Source organism: Ranitomeya variabilis, chromosome 8 (genome assembly GCF_051348905.1).
Source record: "Ranitomeya variabilis isolate aRanVar5 chromosome 8, aRanVar5.hap1, whole genome shotgun sequence".
In the NCBI taxonomy this organism is placed as follows: Eukaryota; Metazoa; Chordata; class Amphibia; order Anura; family Dendrobatidae; genus Ranitomeya; species Ranitomeya variabilis.
In genome coordinates, this window is record NC_135239.1 from 3517336 (window position 1) to 3535724 (window position 18389).

General features: G+C 51.1%; 1 protein-coding gene across 1 annotated transcript; it reads left to right on the forward strand.

The window, feature by feature from the left end:
* Window positions 1-3342: 3342 nt before the first annotated feature.
* LOC143788192 (uncharacterized) lies at window positions 3343-16056 on the forward strand. The gene is made up of 6 exons (XM_077277632.1): window positions 3343-3451; window positions 10658-10752; window positions 12790-12864; window positions 13687-13885; window positions 14040-14202; window positions 15001-16056. Exons 1-6 carry the CDS (start codon window positions 3343-3345, stop codon window positions 15350-15352), a joined length of 993 nt encoding a protein of 330 aa, XP_077133747.1. The 3' UTR covers window positions 15353-16056.
* The last annotated feature ends 2333 nt before the right edge of the window (window positions 16057-18389 follow it).

Here is an 18389-nt window from a genome sequence, read left to right on the forward strand (position 1 = left end):
CTGCTCTCTGGTATCAGCTCCATGTGGGAGGCCTGGCACTGACTGCAGGGCTGTGTTGCTGGGGGCTCGACCACCCCGGAATCACTGATTGCCCATTGTCCCTGTACTGATTATGGTGACGGATCTCCACGCTGACAGATTAGTCAGACAATCCGTCGCTCACCTTTCTGCCATAATGTACACCAGTGCTCCGCAACTCTGGCCCTCAAGAGCCACCAACTGGTCATGTCCTCAGGATTTCCTTAGTATGGCCCAGGGGATGGGATTCTTTCCTTTCCAGGTAATGCAGTGATCACCTGTGCAATACTAAGGAAATCCTGAAGACCTGACCTGTTGGTGGCTCTTGAGGGCCGGAGTTGGGGAACACTGGTGTTCAGTCTGGGGCCACGGCCGGCAGCTTCACCACTGTTAGAGAAACTACTTAAGCTTTATCCTGACTTCTTTTCGTTTCTACATGTATTTCTTTCCTTCCAAGCTGGAGTCCATGATTGGGTAAGGGGGCTCAGGAATGTCTTTGTGTAACGCTCTTAGGAAAAACAGGAAAATGAGAATTGAAAGTACAGAGGCAGTACGAGCCCTAGACCACAAGCTGGGTGTTAACAGTGATAACGTAGCCAGTTAGAAGTGTCTATGCTAATGCCAGCACATAGAGATGAGCCAATTATATTGTTGCAATGCATGAATAGTGATAACCTATGTAAAGACTGACCGGATGATGTAATAGAGATCTGCTTTGATGCTCAGTGTATCAGCGTGGCTCTTCCGTGCACATATTTGAATTTTATAATTTAATTTGGAACAGGCACAACGTCTCAGAACATCCCACATTATGTGGTGACGACACTGCTCATAGTGGGGATCAGTGGTAGCTGCACCTCATCCCCCTAGTCCTGCAGTAGATCTTTAGGGAATATCGCTCTTAACTGGGGTGAACAAACTTGCTAGAAACCAAACCCTTGTGAAGGCCTCAGTTGACACAGAATGACTGTTCACACTGTGCTCGGAGCATCATTTTAGCCAGTCCTTTACCTGCCTGTCTTTGCTCAGTCTCCCCCTCTTCTCTGACAGCTCCATAGATCAGAGAAGGCCCAGATGGAGAGAAACCGGTGCGAAGGTGCAGATAAATGGCTGCTGTGATGCACCGAGTGCTTGTGTGCAGTGTGAACAGTCATGTGCCAACAGTCGCTTTAAGGGCTCATACTTGTGAGAAACTCAGATGAGACTCGCACGTCAATACCCGGCGCTCAGATCGGAGCGTGCGGCCGCATAGCAATACATGCAGCCACACGCTCCGCTCCTTACTGCTGGGTGTTGACGTCCGAGTCTCATCTGAGTTTCTCGCAAGTGAGTATGAGCCCTTAAACTATTCACATTGATGCATTCGGCTGATCTGTGCACTGAATACAGGGACAAGTCACCAGCACTCTGCCCCATCGCTGATCCTCTAGAGAAACAAATGTCTCGAGTTTAGTGGTACAGATCACAAGTTTCTGCAGCCGTGAGATCAATGGCTCTAGCGCCAAGTCAGAAATGTTATCATAATCTGCACCAATAAATCCCAATTGCAACTTCAACTGCAAGAGGAGATGAAAATAACGAGCAATAAAACCCTCCAAAGGCAGACAACACACCCCTGCAAGGCCAGAAATAAGTGTGCAGGTACCAGAGGCAGCTGGAGGGAGGAAGATGGAGGTGTCTGAATGAGGTCCAAGGAGTCTAAAGAAAATGTAACACCAGTATCCCTGCATGCTTCCACTCCTCCATCCCAGCATGGACATGCCGCCCTGCTGCGTCTCCTGCTCTCCTCTCCCAAGGTCTGCACGCACCACACAGGTCTGTAGACACACACGCTCCCTGTCTCTTAGGCCGGTTTCACACGTCAGTGGCTCCGGTACGTGAGGTGACAGTTTCCTCCCGTACCGGAGACACTGACACACGTAGACCCATAAAAATCAATGCATCTGTTCAGATGTCATTGATTTTGTGCGGACCGTGTGCGGACCGTGTCTCCGTGTGCCAAACACGGAGACATGTCAGTGTTCGTGGGAGCGCACGGATTACACGGACCCAATAGAGTCAATGGGTCCGTGTAAAACACGGACCTCACACGGACATTCTCCGTCTGGGGTCCGTGTGCGTGCAGGAGACAGCGCTACAGTAAGCGCTGTCCCCCCCACATGGTGCTGAAGCCGCGATTCATATGTTCCCTGTAGCAGCGTTTGCTACAGAGAAAATATGAATGATAGTGTTTAAACTAAAGATCCATGTGTCCGCCGCCCCCCCACCCCCTGTGCGCCCCCCCCCGCTGGTCAGAAAATACTTATCCGGGTCCCCCGTCGGCAGTCGCTCCTTCCTGGTCTGGCCGCGCCTCCTACTGTATGCGGCCGATTACACTCATGAATATGTGGCTCCACCTCCAATAGGGGCGGAGCCGCCTATTCATGAGTGTAAATGAGCGGCCCCACGTGACCGCATACAGTAAGCCGCGGCCAGACCAGGAAGGAGCGACTGCCGACGGGGGATCCGGGTGAGTATTTTCTGACCAGCGGGGGGGGCGCACAGGGGGTGGGGGGGCGGCGGACACATGGATCTTTATTTTAAACACTATTCTTCATATTTTCCCTGCAGCAAACGTTGCTGCAGGGATGATATGAATCGCAGCTTCAGCACCATGCAGAGTGGGTACCACACGCTCCGTGTGGTACCCACTCGCCATACGGGCGGCACACGTGTGCCGCAGGTATGGCCTCCGTGAGTTCCCAGGCACACGGACACGGATAACTCCGGTACCGATTTATTCCGGTACCGGAATTATCTGGACGTGTGGGACAGCCCTAAGTAGGAGTATGTGCACATGTACTGCCTCTGTGTCGCCAGCCAGTAGCTGGGAGGCACTTAGTACTCAAGGCACCTCCACCTGTTGGGTGGTGCCTGAGCAACAATTGTCAGTCTGCAAGCTGCGAGTCTGTTAGGTCCCTGTACTGTCCAGTTTACCAGTCCTGTCTGAATCGGTACATGATCCTGAAACCATACCTGAGGTTCCCAGACCCGTGCTTGAGACCTGCATTATTTGCTCCTGTGTCGGTCTCTTCTAAATTGGCTCCGATATCTGTTCCATGAGAATCTGGTCCTGCCTTGGAATCTGAGTCCATGTCTACTGTCTGGACCTTTGGAGCAGCTGCTGTGGTATCAGGATCTTTCCTGGAGTGGCACCTGACATCCACATGTGGCTCAAGTCTATCCCCACCATCAGGATCTCTAGTGAAAATCCAGGTGGTTGCTTAGTTACTCCTCTACAGGCTCTCCATAGTCTGTGGCACAGTGGATCCATGATCCACCACAATGACAGAAGAAATCAGAGGAGGCCAGATTCGTCTTAAGATAATACAGATGAGTTTGGAGAAAAACTCCAGAGGAATCTGGAAGGATGAGGCCATAACCTTCACCTACTGTATCCTCCATCATCCCTTGTAAACTGTGAGCCCTCATGGGCAGGGTCCTCTTTCCTCCTGTACCAGTCGCTGACTTGTATTGTTTAAGATTATTGTGCTTGTTTTTCATTATGTATACCCCTCCTCACATGTAAAGCTCCATGGAATAAATGGCGCTATAATAATAGGAGTCTGGAGGGAGAAGGACAAAGGAGTCTGGAGAGAGAAGGGCAGAGGATTCTGGAGGGAAAAGGTTGAAGGATGGAGGAGTCTGGAGTGTGAAGGACAGAAGAGTCTAGAGGGAGAAGAGCGAAGGAGTCTGGAGTGTGAAGGATGGAGGAGTCTGGAGGGAGAAGGATGGAGGAGTCCGGAGTGTGAAGGATGGAGCAGTCTGGAGGGAGAAGGGCGAAGGAGTGTGAAGGATGGAGCAGTCTGGAGGGAGAAGGGCGGAGGAGTCTGGAGTGTGAAGGATGGAGCAGTCTGGAGGGAGAAGGGCGAAGGAGTGTGAAGGATGGAGCAGTCTGGAGGGAGAAGGGCGGAGGAGTCAGGAGTGTGAAGGATGGAGCAGTCTGGAGGGAGAAGGGCGGAGGAGTCTGGAGGGAGAAGGATGGAGGAGTCAGGAGTGTGAAGGATGGAGCAGTCTGGAGGGAGAAGGGCGGAGGAGTCTGGAGTGTGAAGGATGGAGCAGTCTGGAGGGAGAAGGATGGAGGAGTCCGGAGTGTGAAGGATGGAGCAGTCTGGAGGGAGAAGGGCGGAGGAGTCAGGAGTGTGAAGGATGGAGCAGTCTGGAGGGAGAAGGATGGAGGAGTCTGGAGTGTGAAGGATGGAGCAGTCTGAAGGGAGAAGGGCGGAGGAGTCTGGAGTGTGAAGGATGGAGCAGTCTGGAGGGAGAAGGATGGAGGAGTCCGGAGTGTGAAGGATGGAGCAGTCTGGAGGGAGAAGGGCGGAGGAGTCAGGAGTGTGAAGGATGGAGCAGTCTGGAGGAAGAAGGGTGGAGGAGTCAGGAGTGTGAAGGATGGAGCAGTCTGGAGGGAGGAGTCTGGAGTGTGAAGGATGGAGCAGTCTGGAGGAAGAAGGATGGAGGAGTCTGGAGGAAGAAGGGTGGAGGAGTCAGGAGTGTGAAGGATGGAGGAGTCTGGAGGGAGAAGGATGGAGGAGTCAGGAGTGTGAAGGATGGAGCAGTCTGGAGGGAGAAGGGCGGAGGAGTCAGGAGTGTGAAGGATGGAGCAGTCTGGTGGGAGAAGGGCGGAGGAGTCTGGAGTGTGAAGGATGGAGCAGTCTGAAGGGAGAAGGGTGGAGGAGTCAGGAGTGTGAAGGATGGAGCAGTCTGGAGGGAGAAGGATGGAGGAGTCAGGAGTGTGAAGGATGGAGCAGTCTGGAGGGAGAAGGATGGAGGAGTCAGGAGTGTGAAGGATGGAGCAGTCTGGAGGGAGAAGGGCGGAGGAGTCAGGAGTGTGAAGGATGGAGCAGTCTGGTGGGAGAAGGGTGGAGGAGTCAGGAGTGTGAAGGATGGAGCAGTCTGGAGGGAGAAGGGTGGAGGAGTCTGGAGTGTGAAGGATGGAGCAGTCTGAAGGGAGAAGGGCGGAGGAGTCTGGAGTGTGAAGGATGGAGCAGTCTGGAGGGAGAAGGGTGGAGGAGTCAGGAGTGTGAAGGATGGAGCAGTCTGGAGGGAGAAGGGTGGAGGAGTCTGGAGTGTGAAGGATGGAGCAGTCTGAAGGGAGAAGGGCGGAGGAGTCTGGAGTGTGAAGGATGGAGCAGTCTGAAGGGAGAAGGGCGAAGGAGTGTGAAGGATGGAGGAGTCAGGAGTGTGAAGGATGGAGCAGTCTGGAGGGAGAAGGGTGGAGGAGTCTGGAGTGTGAAGGATGGAGCAGTCTGAAGAGAAGGGTGGAGGAGTCTGGAGTGTGAAGGATGGAGCAGTCTGGAGGGAGAAGGGTGGAGGAGTCTGGAGTGTGAAGGATGGAGCAGTCTGGAGGGAGAAGGATGGAGGAGTCTGGAGTGTGAAGGATGGAGCAGTCTGGAGGGAGAAGGGTAGAGGAGTCTGGAGTGTGAAGGATGGAGCAGTCTGGTGGGAGAAGGGTAGAGGAGTCTGGAGTGTGAAGGATGGAGCAGTCTGGTGGGAGAAGGGTAGAGGAGTCTGGAGTGTGAAGGATGGAGCAGTCTGAAGGGAGAAGGGTGGAGGAGTCTGGAGTGTGAAGGATGGAGCAGTCTGGAGGGAGAAGGGCGGAGGAGTCTGGAGTGTGAAGGATGGAGCAGTCTGGTGGGAGAAGGGTAGAGGAGTCTGGAGTGTGAAGGATGGAGCAGTCTGAAGGGAGAAGGGTGGAGGAGTCTGGAGTGTGAAGGATGGAGCAGTCTGGTGGGAGAAGGGTAGAGGAGTCTGGAGTGTGAAGGATGGAGCAGTCTGAAGGGAGAAGGGTGGAGGAGTCTGGAGTGTGAAGGATGGAGCAGTCTGGAGGAAGAAGGATGGAGGAGTCAGGAGTGTGAAGGATGGAGCAGTCTGGAGGGAGGAGTCTGGAGTGTGAAGGATGGAGCAGTCTGGAGGAAGAAGGATGGAGGAGTCTGGAGGAAGAAGGGCGGAGGAGTCTGGAGTGTGAAGGATGGAGCAGTCTGGTGGGAGAAGGGTGGAGGAGTCTGGAGGAAGAAGGGCGGAGGAGTCTGGAGTGTGAAGGATGGAGCAGTCTGGAGGAAGAAGGATGGAGGAGTCAGGAGTGTGAAGGATGGAGCAGTCTGGAGGGAGGAGTCTGGAGTGTGAAGGATGGAGCAGTCTGGAGGAAGAAGGATGGAGGAGTCTGGAGGAAGAAGGGCGGAGGAGTCTGGAGTGTGAAGGATGGAGCAGTCTGAAGGGAGAAGGGTGGAGGAGTCTGGAGTGTGAAGGATGGAGCAGTCTGGAGGGAGAAGGATGGAGGAGTCTGGAGTGTGAAGGATGGAGCAGTCTGGAGGGAGAAGGGCGGAGGAGTCAGGAGTGTGAAGGATGGAGCAGTCTGGTGGGAGAAGGGTGGAGGAGTCAGGAGTGTGAAGGATGGAGCAGTCTGGAGGGAGAAGGGTGGAGGAGTCTGGAGTGTGAAGGATGGAGCAGTCTGAAGGGAGAAGGGCGGAGGAGTCTGGAGTGTGAAGGATGGAGCAGTCTGGAGGGAGAAGGGCGAAGGAGTGTGAAGGATGGAGGAGTCAGGAGTGTGAAGGATGGAGCAGTCTGGAGGGAGAAGGGTGGAGGAGTCTGGAGTGTGAAGGATGGAGCAGTCTGGAGGGAGAAGGGTGGAGGAGTCTGGAGTGTGAAGGATGGAGCAGTCTGGAGGGAGAAGGGTAGAGGAGTCTGGAGTGTGAAGGATGCAGCAGTCTGAAGGGAGAAGGATGGAGGAGTCAGGAGTGTGAAGGATGGAGCAGTCTGGAGGGAGAAGGATGGAGGAGTCAGGAGTGTGAAGGATGGAGCAGTCTGGAGGGAGAAGGGTGGAGGAGTCTGGAGTGTGAAGGATGGAGCAGTCTGAAGGGAGAAGGGTGGAGGAGTCTGGAGTGTGAAGGATGGAGCAGTCTGGAGGGAGAAGGGTAGAGGAGTCTGGAGTGTGAAGGATGGAGCAGTCTGAAGGGAGAAGGGTGGAGGAGTCTGGAGTGTGAAGGATGGAGCAGTCTGAAGGGAGAAGGGTGGAGGAGTCTGGAGTGTGAAGGATGGAGCAGTCTGGAGGGAGAAGGGTGGAGGAGTCTGGAGTGTGAAGGATGGAGCAGTCTGAAGGGAGAAGGGTAGAGGAGTCTGGAGTGTGAAGGATGGAGCAGTCTGAAGGGAGAAGGGTGGAGGAGTCTGGAGTGTGAAGGATGGAGCAGTCTGAAGGGAGAAGGGTAGAGGAGTCTGGAGTGTGAAGGATGGAGCAGTCTGGAGGGAGAAGGGTAGAGGAGTCTGGAGTGTGAAGGATGGAGCAGTCTGAAGGGAGAAGGGCGGAGGAGTCTGGAGTGTGAAGGATGGAGCAGTCTGAAGGGAGAAGGGTGGAGGTGTCTGGAGTGTGAAGGATGGAGCAGTCTGGAGGGAGAAGGGTGGAGGATTCAGGAGTGTGAAGGATGGAGCAGTCTGGTGGGAGAAGGGCGGAGGATTCAGGAGTGTGAAGGATGGAGCAGTCTGAAGGGTGGAGGAGTCAGGAGTGTGAAGGATGGAGCAGTCTGAAGGGAGAAGGGCGGAGGAGTCTGGAGTGTGAAGGATGGAGCAGTCTGAAGGGAGAAGGGTGGAGGAGTCTGGAGTGTGAAGGATGGAGCAGTCTGGAGGGAGAAGGGTAGAGGAGTCTGGAGTGTGAAGGATGGAGCAGTCTGAAGGGAGAAGGGCGGAGGAGTCTGGAGTGTGAAGGATGGAGCAGTCTGGAGGGAGAAGGGTGGAGGAGTCTGGAGTGTGAAGGATGGAGCAGTCTGAAGGGAGAAGGGCGGAGGAGTCTGGAGTGTGAAGGATGGAGCAGTCTGGAGGGAGAAGGGCGAAGGAGTGTGAAGGATGGAGGAGTCAGGAGTGTGAAGGATGGAGCAGTCTGGAGGGAGAAGGGTGGAGGAGTCTGGAGTGTGAAGGATGGAGCAGTCTGAAGGGAGAAGGGTGGAGGAGTCTGGAGTGTGAAGGATGGAGCAGTCTGGAGGGAGAAGGGTGGAGGAGTCTGGAGTGTGAAGGATGGAGCAGTCTGGAGGGAGAAGGATGGAGGAGTCTGGAGTGTGAAGGATGGAGCAGTCTGGAGGGAGAAGGATGGAGCAGTCTGGAGGGAGAAGGGTAGAGGAGTCTGGAGTGTGAAGGATGGAGCAGTCTGAAGGGAGAAGGGTGGAGGAGTCTGGAGTGTGAAGGATGGAGCAGTCTGGAGGGAGAAGGATGGAGGAGTCAGGAGTGTGAAGGATGGAGCAGTCTGGAGGGAGAAGGGTGGAGGAGTCTGGAGTGTGAAGGATGGAGCAGTCTGGAGGGAGAAGGATGGAGGAGTCTGGAGTGTGAAGGATGGAGCAGTCTGGAGGGAGAAGGGCGGAGGAGTCTGGAGTGTGAAGGATGGAGCAGTCTGGAGGGAGAAGGGCGGAGGAGTCTGGAGTGTGAAGGATGGAGCAGTCTGGTGGGAGAAGGGTAGAGGAGTCTGGAGTGTGAAGGATGGAGCAGTCTGAAGGGAGAAGGGTGGAGGAGTCTGGAGTGTGAAGGATGGAGCAGTCTGGAGGGAGAAGGGCGGAGGAGTCAGGAGTGTGAAGGATGGAGCAGTCTGGTGGGAGAAGGGTGGAGGAGTCAGGAGTGTGAAGGATGGAGCAGTCTGGAGGGAGAAGGGTGGAGGAGTCTGGAGTGTGAAGGATGGAGCAGTCTGAAGGGAGAAGGGCGGAGGAGTCTGGAGTGTGAAGGATGGAGCAGTCTGGAGGGAGAAGGGTGGAGGAGTCTGGAGTGTGAAGGATGGAGCAGTCTGAAGGGAGAAGGGCGGAGGAGTCTGGAGTGTGAAGGATGGAGCAGTCTGGAGGGAGAAGGGCGAAGGAGTGTGAAGGATGGAGGAGTCAGGAGTGTGAAGGATGGAGCAGTCTGAAGGGAGAAGGGCGGAGGAGTCTGGAGTGTGAAGGATGGAGCAGTCTGGAGGGAGAAGGGCGAAGGAGTGTGAAGGGTGGAGGAGTCAGGAGTGTGAAGGATGGAGCAGTCTGAAGGGAGAAGGGCGGAGGAGTCTGGAGTGTGAAGGATGGAGCAGTCTGAAGGGAGAAGGGTGGAGGAGTCTGGAGTGTGAAGGATGGAGCAGTCTGGAGGGAGAAGGGTAGAGGAGTCTGGAGTGTGAAGGATGGAGCAGTCTGAAGGGAGAAGGGCGGAGGAGTCTGGAGTGTGAAGGATGGAGCAGTCTGGAGGGAGAAGGGTGGAGGAGTCTGGAGTGTGAAGGATGGAGCAGTCTGAAGGGAGAAGGGCGGAGGAGTCTGGAGTGTGAAGGATGGAGCAGTCTGGAGGGAGAAGGGCGAAGGAGTGTGAAGGATGGAGGAGTCAGGAGTGTGAAGGATGGAGCAGTCTGGAGGGAGAAGGGTGGAGGAGTCTGGAGTGTGAAGGATGGAGCAGTCTGAAGGGAGAAGGGTGGAGGAGTCTGGAGTGTGAAGGATGGAGCAGTCTGGAGGGAGAAGGGTGGAGGAGTCTGGAGTGTGAAGGATGGAGCAGTCTGAAGGGAGAAGGGTGGAGGAGTCTGGAGTGTGAAGGATGGAGCAGTCTGGAGGGAGAAGGGTGGAGGAGTCTGGAGTGTGAAGGATGGAGCAGTCTGGAGGGAGAAGGATGGAGGAGTCTGGAGTGTGAAGGATGGAGCAGTCTGGAGGGAGAAGGGTAGAGGAGTCTGGAGTGTGAAGGATGGAGCAGTCTGAAGGGAGAAGGGTGGAGGAGTCTGGAGTGTGAAGGATGGAGCAGTCTGGAGGGAGAAGGATGGAGGAGTCAGGAGTGTGAAGGATGGAGCAGTCTGGAGGGAGAAGGGTGGAGGAGTCTGGAGTGTGAAGGATGGAGCAGTCTGGAGGGAGAAGGATGGAGGAGTCTGGAGTGTGAAGGATGGAGCAGTCTGGAGGGAGAAGGGCGGAGGAGTCTGGAGTGTGAAGGATGGAGCAGTCTGGAGGGAGAAGGGCGGAGGAGTCTGGAGTGTGAAGGATGGAGCAGTCTGGTGGGAGAAGGGTAGAGGAGTCTGGAGTGTGAAGGATGGAGCAGTCTGAAGGGAGAAGGGTGGAGGAGTCTGGAGTGTGAAGGATGGAGCAGTCTGGAGGGAGAAGGGCGGAGGAGTCAGGAGTGTGAAGGATGGAGCAGTCTGGTGGGAGAAGGGTGGAGGAGTCAGGAGTGTGAAGGATGGAGCAGTCTGGAGGGAGAAGGGCGGAGGAGTCTGGAGTGTGAAGGATGGAGCAGTCTGGAGGGAGAAGGGCGGAGGAGTCTGGAGTGTGAAGGATGGAGCAGTCTGGTGGGAGAAGGGTGGAGGAGTCAGGAGTGTGAAGGATGGAGCAGTCTGGAGGGAGAAGGGTAGAGGAGCCTGGAGTGTGAAGGATGGAGCAGTCTGAAGGGAGAAGGGCGGAGGAGTCTGGAGTGTGAAGGATGGAGCAGTCTGGAGGGAGAAGGGCGAAGGAGTGTGAAGGATGGAGGAGTCAGGAGTGTGAAGGATGGAGCAGTCTGAAGGGAGAAGGGCGGAGGAGTCTGGTGGCAGTGAGGTTGTACTGATAATGGGGATTGTACTGGTCATGGAAGTTGTTGAGCTACTTTCTCTGCTCTTTCTACTGTAGCAGGAGCTCCTTTTTCTTCTGTGCTTTCTCTGTAGGTCACAGTTCCTGCTCTTCTGTTGTTTATATTCTCAGCTTTCTGCGTCACTGGATGAACCAGTTCTCACAGTTATTCAGTGACGCCCGGGGTATGGTGCAGAGTCCTGTGTCAGAGCCGCTGCACAGAGATCCTGGTTGCAGAGGATCAGTGCTGCTACAAATGTAACGTGGCGCGAGGCAGTAGACGTGGGTGAGGTACTCGGCTTCCATGCCCGTCACACTACGGGAAAGATAGAGGTCCTGGCTGGGTCTGTGGACTTCATCTGTGGGGGGCTATGCCATCGCAGACCGCATGATACCATGGACTTTGAATGGCCACTAAACGATAACTTATGCGGAAGTATGTACAGTAGATAGCGGGTGCAAAACTTTGTGGATGTTTCTCTTAGGCTACGTTCACATTTGCGTTGTGCGCCGCAGCGTCGTCGCCGCAACAAAACGCATGCGGCGTGCGGCCCTATCTTTAACATTGGGGCCGCATGGCGCCGCATGTACATGCGTTGTCATGCGTTTTGGTGCGTTGTACGCCGCATGCGGCGTTAGGGCGCACCTGTCAGGGCGCGGCAAACGCAACATGTTGCATTTTTTGGGCGGCGCAGACTTTGGAAAAAACGCATGCGTCGTGTTTGCGTCGTGTTTGCGTCGTCGATGCGGCTTTTTTCCCATTGACTTGTATTGACAACGCAGACGACGCAAGTACTTGCGTCGTGGTGCGTTGTACGACGCATGCGTTTTCCAATAAAAAATGCAAAACATTGTCTAGACTTTTGTCTAGACAAAAAAAACCCACTATATATAGAGATAAAAAAAGGGGTTTGGCATTGTCTTTCACAAGGCTATCTACAGAGAAGACTGACTGAAGGGAATCTGCTTTCCAAACCTGTAAGTATATATTTCTCTTTGCATATTTTTTATTCTGTGTGTTATTTTTTGATTTGGATTTAATTTGTGCAATGTTTGGTCTGTGCTATTGTACGGTTATGGCACTGTGGGTTGTTAGTGAAAAATTGTGTTTTTTAATCTTGTTTTGATGTACTTCTGGCGTTATATGCTGGCGTTTATTGTCACCGGCCTTGCTTGGTTTTGGATTGGTTTTATGGATTTGGGGTTGTTCTGGTGTCATGCGGTTGTTCAATGTCTTTAAATTTGGCAGATTTTTATGTTAAATTTCTGGTGCATGTTTTTCTGGTTTCTATTGTTGGGGGTAACCGTATGGCATTTTCTTGGCTCATGTCTTGCTGTGTTTTATGCTGTTGGCATTTTTTTTTCTTTCCTTGAGTGTCTTTTCTTGCTGGTGGGGGGGCTACATTTATGATGTTTCATTTGTATTGTATTGTTCTGTGCTGCTATGCCATTCTATTTTCAATTGTATTTTCCCTTTTTTTTTTTTTTTTTTAACTGATGGTTTTATGTCGTTTTCCCCATGGCTTCCGTATGTATCTCCTTTCTTGAATGTTTCCATTGAGAAGTGTGTAGTATGGCCTTTTTTTTTTTTTTTTTTTTTTTTTAGTTGGGGGCCTTTTTTTTTAAATTTATTGTGTTTTCTTTTCATTTGGACTATGTTTTATCTTTTGGGTTGCTGTATATTGTAACAGCGGTTGTCCCGTAATGTTTATTGCTTATTATCTAGAATGTTATTTAGCGCCTTTTTCTGATGTATTTTGGTGGATGTCACCAGATGGTGTTGTTTTGGATTATGTCTTGTTGTAATTGTAAATTATGGCGTTCATTAGTTTGCTTATTTCATTGTGCCTTTTTTTTTTCCTGTAGAAATTTTTACATAGGTGTCTATTTTTTCTGAATTTTATTTGGTTCTATTCTTGTATTGTTTCTTCGATTGTGTTCTCTTGCAATGTATGGCGTTGTGGTGTCGCTTTTTGAGTTTGCATTGTCCTATCAGTCAACAGTCAATTGTGGTTGTTTTAATGTTTTGGGCCTATTTTATTGTATGTGGCATTGGATGTGATTTTTTGCTCATTTTTTTCATTGCAGAACAAACTTGCAAGAATGCCAAGTTCTTCGGAGCATAGCCAATCGGCGCGGGGGAGTGCGGTGAGTAATTATGTCTAGTTGCTTACAATTCGCTGCCATTTGTAGCATTGACAATAATTTTTGTATACAATTTTTCCAGGCTTCTTCAAGTGAGGGGGAAGACGGTCAGCGGGAGCAGAGAGATCGGGGCCAAGATGTGGCGTCAGGCCGGCGAGTGAGTATTTTTTTTCTTTATTTTTTTTTTTTCAGTAGCATCCTGCTGTGAGGAACATTACATTTGAGGAGCATCCTGCTTTCACTAGGGATGTTTACTAAGCTTAGGCCCCCGTCACACATAGCGAGATCGCTAGCGAGATCGCTGCTGAGTCACTAGTTTTGTGACGCAACAGCGACCTCAGTAGCGATCTCGCTATGTGTGACACGTACCAGCGATCAGGCCCCTGCTGTGAGATCGCTGGCCGTGTTGGAATGGCCTGGGCCGTTTTTTGGTCGTTGAGGCCCCGCTGACATCGCTGAATCGGTGTGTGTGACACCGATCCAGCGATGTCTTCACTGGTAACCAGGGTAAACATCGGGTTACTAAGCGCGGCCCTGCACTTAGTAACCCGATGTTTACCCTGGTTACCCGGATGCTGCAGGGGGACTTCGGCATCGTTGAAGACAGTTTCAACGATGCTGAATTCGGTCCCCTGATCGTTGGTCGCTGGAGAGAGCGGTCTGTGTGACAGCTCCCCAGCGACCACACAACGACTTACCAACGATCACAGCCAGGCAGTATCGCTATTCGTGATCGTTGGTAAATCGCTATGTGAGACGGGGCCTTTGTACATTATAGATTTTCAGGGCAGCAAGTATTGGGGGAAGGTAAAATAAAGTTGAACTCCCTGCACACAAACATTCCAAAACACAGGTGTAGAAAACATCAATATACATACATCAAATGGCAAAGGATAGGGCAAAGGTACCTATCATTCCAGGTACTGGTGGTTGTTATTATTTGCATATTTTTAACCTATTTGTTTTCTAATTTTTCTAGGTTTCACAACGGGACCAAGGAGACAGTGGAATAGATGTGGACCTCCTGATCTCCAGCATCCAGGAGCGTGGCCCGTTGTGGGACAGCCGTGACCCTCGGCACATGGACCAGGTGGTGTCGAGGCGTTTGTGGGCAGAGGTGGCAAAGTCGCTGTGGGATGGCTTTGACAGTGCCTCAGCGAAGGCCAAAGGCAACTTTAGTGAGTATTGCAGATACGCTGCTATGACCCATCTTGCCAGGATAAACACAACCGTGTGTGATGCGATCAACGCCTAAACTTTGCATCGCTCACGGTTGTTTTATCCTTTTAAAATGCTAAATATGTAACCATTTTTTTGTCTTTACATTCACAGTGAAAAAGTTGAGGACCAGATGGCGATCCATGAAGGACCGTTTCAATAAGGGGATCCGTGTTGCGGAGGAGCACGCTCGGAGTGGTGCTGCTGCGTCCAAGTCGGTGCCCTACAAATATAACAGGGCACTCCAGTTCCTAAGACCGGTCCTTACCCGCCGACAGTAAGTATTTTGGCCACATAACATATTGCACATCCACATTGTACATTGCCCAGCCACATAGCATATTGCACAGCCACATAGTACATTGCCCAGCCACGTACATTGTGCATCCACATAGTAGATTGCCAGGCCACTATATAGCAGCCACATAGTACACGTTCTAGCTACATATACACATAGTATATTTCCAAAGGAACATAGTGTATTGGCCATCCATGTAGTCATTGTAGCATTTTGGCCATCCTTTTACCCTAGTGGAATGGTATATAGCCCATTAGTAATTTTTTGGTTAGGCGTGAGTCATTGTAGTCCATGACAGGTTACGTTCTGAGTCAGGGTAGTTCTGATCGCATGAATAATGATGACGTCTGGATCACATGATCCTAACGTCATGGCCGTCATGGCCGTTCCTGCGATCAGATCAGCAAAGTGTTTTTTTTTTTAAGTTTTTTTTAAATGTTTTTTTTTACTTTAAATTTTTTACTAATTTGGCGGCATAGGCAGCATCAAGAAAGATTTTTTTTTTTTTAAATGTTTTAAAACGATGACAGAGGTATGCATTGACTTTTGCAGCGGGAATGACCAGTCATTTTCTACCGTAGGTATGTCCATGATTGTTATCGTCAGCCCTAATGGTCAGCTGGCGGTAACAATCAGCAATTTATTATAGGCAACACAGACTGAGAGACAGGGGATTGTAATGTATTGATGTGTCATGTAATGTTAATTTTTTAACAGGAGTTGGCGTATGTGATAGGTTATTAATTGAAGACTAATTTTTTCCTTATCTTTTCACAGGACACACAGCAGCACCCTCCAGCGAGCTCCCCCCTGTGAAGCGGAACTTCATGGATCGCCATCTGACCCGTCACAGCCCTCCCACAGCGACAGCAGGCTTGCACCACCATCATCTGGAGAACCGGCTGCCGGTACATCAGGTTTTCCCCTGCCCGAGGCCTCTGGCGCACCTTCGTTCGGGAATTCCCGACAGCGCCAGCAGGCCTCGGACAGGTCAGTCATGCCCGAATTTTTGCACTTGGGCACGGTGTTCCAGAACGGTTTCAAGGCGTTGAGCGATAAAATGTCCAGTATGGAACGGCGCCTTGAAATCCTGGAAGCCGAGCTCTCAAATCCGGCAAAGCATTTTTAAAGTACAATTGCTAAAGGCATGGTGGAAAACCTTACGCCGGAACTCCAGATTTCGGTGATGCAGGACTGCAACAATTCCTACGTGAGGGCTCTGCAGCAGTCTCGGCGCATGCAGTCAGCGACACTGCCAGTAGTACCGTCGCTGGCTAGCATGACTCCGACTACTGCTGCAGAGCCACTCCAGCCACCCCACCCTGGTCCAAGTGCCGAGCGACGCCACCACAGGCACCATAGCAGTGTGCCGCCGACTCCTGCTCCTGCCAGGCCCTCATCCTCCCGCAGCCATCATTCTAGGGGAGATCGTGGAAAGAAAAGAAAAAGAAAACACAAAAGCAAGAGGACACGCACTGAGGCTCTGGCTGCTCCAGTACAAACAACAAGTAGACGTCGGGGCTCTAGCCGCAGTAGGAGCAGCCAGAGCCAACCAAGAACCTCACAAAGGCTCGTGTTGCCTCCTCCCTCCCCTACAGGGGTGGCGGTTTCCTCCCCATTAGACCCTGCGGAGGGTTTAGACCTGCCATCCAGCCTCCTGGACTATAATAGGTCAACATCCTCCTCCTCCTCCTCGTCATCCTCATTTTCCGCTCCCCATTCCGAAAAAGAAACCTACCATTCCCCCATGGTGGCACAGGTTGATACCCCCTAAGTTTATTTCCCCTTTTTTTTTTCTGTTTCCCCCCAATAAAAAATTTTGGTTTTAATACAATATTTGCTCTTATTTTCCTGTATACTTCTCAGCAAGTCACACCGTGCGCCGTCTACACATATTTTGTGCTTCAAACAACTCATATATGCAATGTCAGACACTATTTTTACCATTTTTATTTTGCCTTTTTTGGTGTGTCTCTCATTGCTGTATGAGGTGTTCACAAACAATAAAGTGTATGAGGTGTTTTCAATCACTAAGGCTATGTGTCCACGCTCAGGATTGCATCAGGATTTGGTCATGATTTTACATAAGTATTTGTAACCCAAAACCAGGAGTGGGTGATAAATCCAGAAGTGGAGCAGATGTTTCTATTCTACTTTGCCTCTAATTGTTCCACTCCTGGTTTTGTATTACAAATACTGAAGAAAAATCGTGACAAAATCCTGATGCAATCCTGAACGTGGACACATACCGTAAAGGTACCTTCACACTTAACAATGCTGCAGCGAAACATACAATGATGCAATTCACTGCAGCATCGCTATTTGGTCGCTGGAGAGCTGTCTGTGTGACAGCTCTCCAGCGACCAACGATGCCGAGGTCCCCGGGTAACCAGGGTAAACATCAGGTTGCTAAGCGCAGGCCGCCGCGCTTCCGATGATTACCCTGGTTACCAGTGTTAAATGTAAATAAAACAACAGTACATACACTCAGAATTGCGTCCCCCGGCGTCCGCTTCCTGCCCTGACTGAGTGACGGCCCTAACAGCAGAGCGGTCACATCACCGCTGTGCTGTGCATTCACTTTACGGCCGGCGCTCAGTCAGTGCAGGAAGCGGACGCCGGGGGACGCGAAGATGAGTATATGTACTGTTTTTTTTGTAAACTTTCACACTGGGAAACAGGGTAAATATCAGTTTACTATGCGCCGCCCTACGCTTAGTAACCCGATATTTACCCTGATTACCATTGTAAAACATCGCTGGTATCGTTGATTTTGCTGTCAAACACAACGATACACGGCGATCTGACAAACAAATAAATATGTTATATGGTATGGTATAAATTTTGTCTTTGAAGCAGGGTAGAAAACTTAAGAAAATTTTTTTATTAAAACACAACATTTTAAAAACAAAGGGTTCCAAGTTTTTTAGATAAGGCACATTACATTGGTGAACTATTTTTAGCATAGTCACACCAGAATACAGTCCAACAGTTTACTACACCATTGTATCTTGCCATGACAGACGGCCAACATCTGACACAAAATAGGCCGCAAAACGATCCCTCATCTGCGCAATTTCCACACTTGTCCTCAGAGGATGATCCTGGTAATCGGGCAATGGGTTGGCTATGGTTTCATCGAGATCAACGTTCAGTCTCTCTTTGGCCAGAATAAAATTGTGGAGAACCACACACGCCTTCACCACCTCATCCACTGTCTCAGTTTTCAGATTAATGGCGGATCCTAATATCCGCCATTTGGAGACAAGGATGCCAAAGGCGCACTCCACAGTCCTTCTGGCCCTGGACAGTCTGTAATTGAACACCCTTTTCGTATGGTCCAAGCCCCGACTGGAGTAGGGTTTCAATAGGTTGGCAGACATTTGGAATGCCTCATCCCCAACCACAACAAATGGCATCGCAGGGCCTTCGGTGTGGGGAAGAGGTCGTGGCTGGGGGAAATTGAAATTGTTGCCATATAATTTTTGGCCCATATCCGACTCTTTGAATGTGCGCGAGTCATTTGAACGGCCAAACGCACCAATGTCGACTGCGAGAAAACGGCAGTCCGCACCGGCAATTGCCATCAGCACAGTGGAAAAATATTTTTTGTAGTTGTAGAAAAGGGATCCACTTTTCCCTGGCTTGGTAATCCGAATGTGCTTGCCATCCACCGCGCCAATACAGTTTGGAAACGAACACACTTCCTCAAATTTCTCGGCGTTGGCCAACCAGATATCGCTTGTAGGGACGGGTAAAAATTCTTCCCGGAGATTATCCCACAAAGCGCGGCAGGTCTCAGCAATAATTCCGGAGAGAGTGGAGACTCCAATCCGGAACTGAAATTGAAGGGATCGCAAGGTCTCTCCGGTAGCCAGGAAACTGCCAAGAAGATAAAGAAATTACATTAGTACATTGCAATTTATAAAAGTACATTGACCATACCACCCCCAAAAAAAATTAAGAAAAAAAAAAAAAAAAGGGAAGATGTGAACGTAGCCGAACATATCTCAGTCATTCAAACAGCTACGTACCGTAGAGTCACCAGCAGCCGCTCCTCTGCGGATATAGCTCTCCGGAGCTGAGTATCCTGCCTGCTAATGGCTCCTTCCACCCGACGCAGAAGATACCGGAAGCTCTCCTGAGACATCCTGGTGTACTCGAAA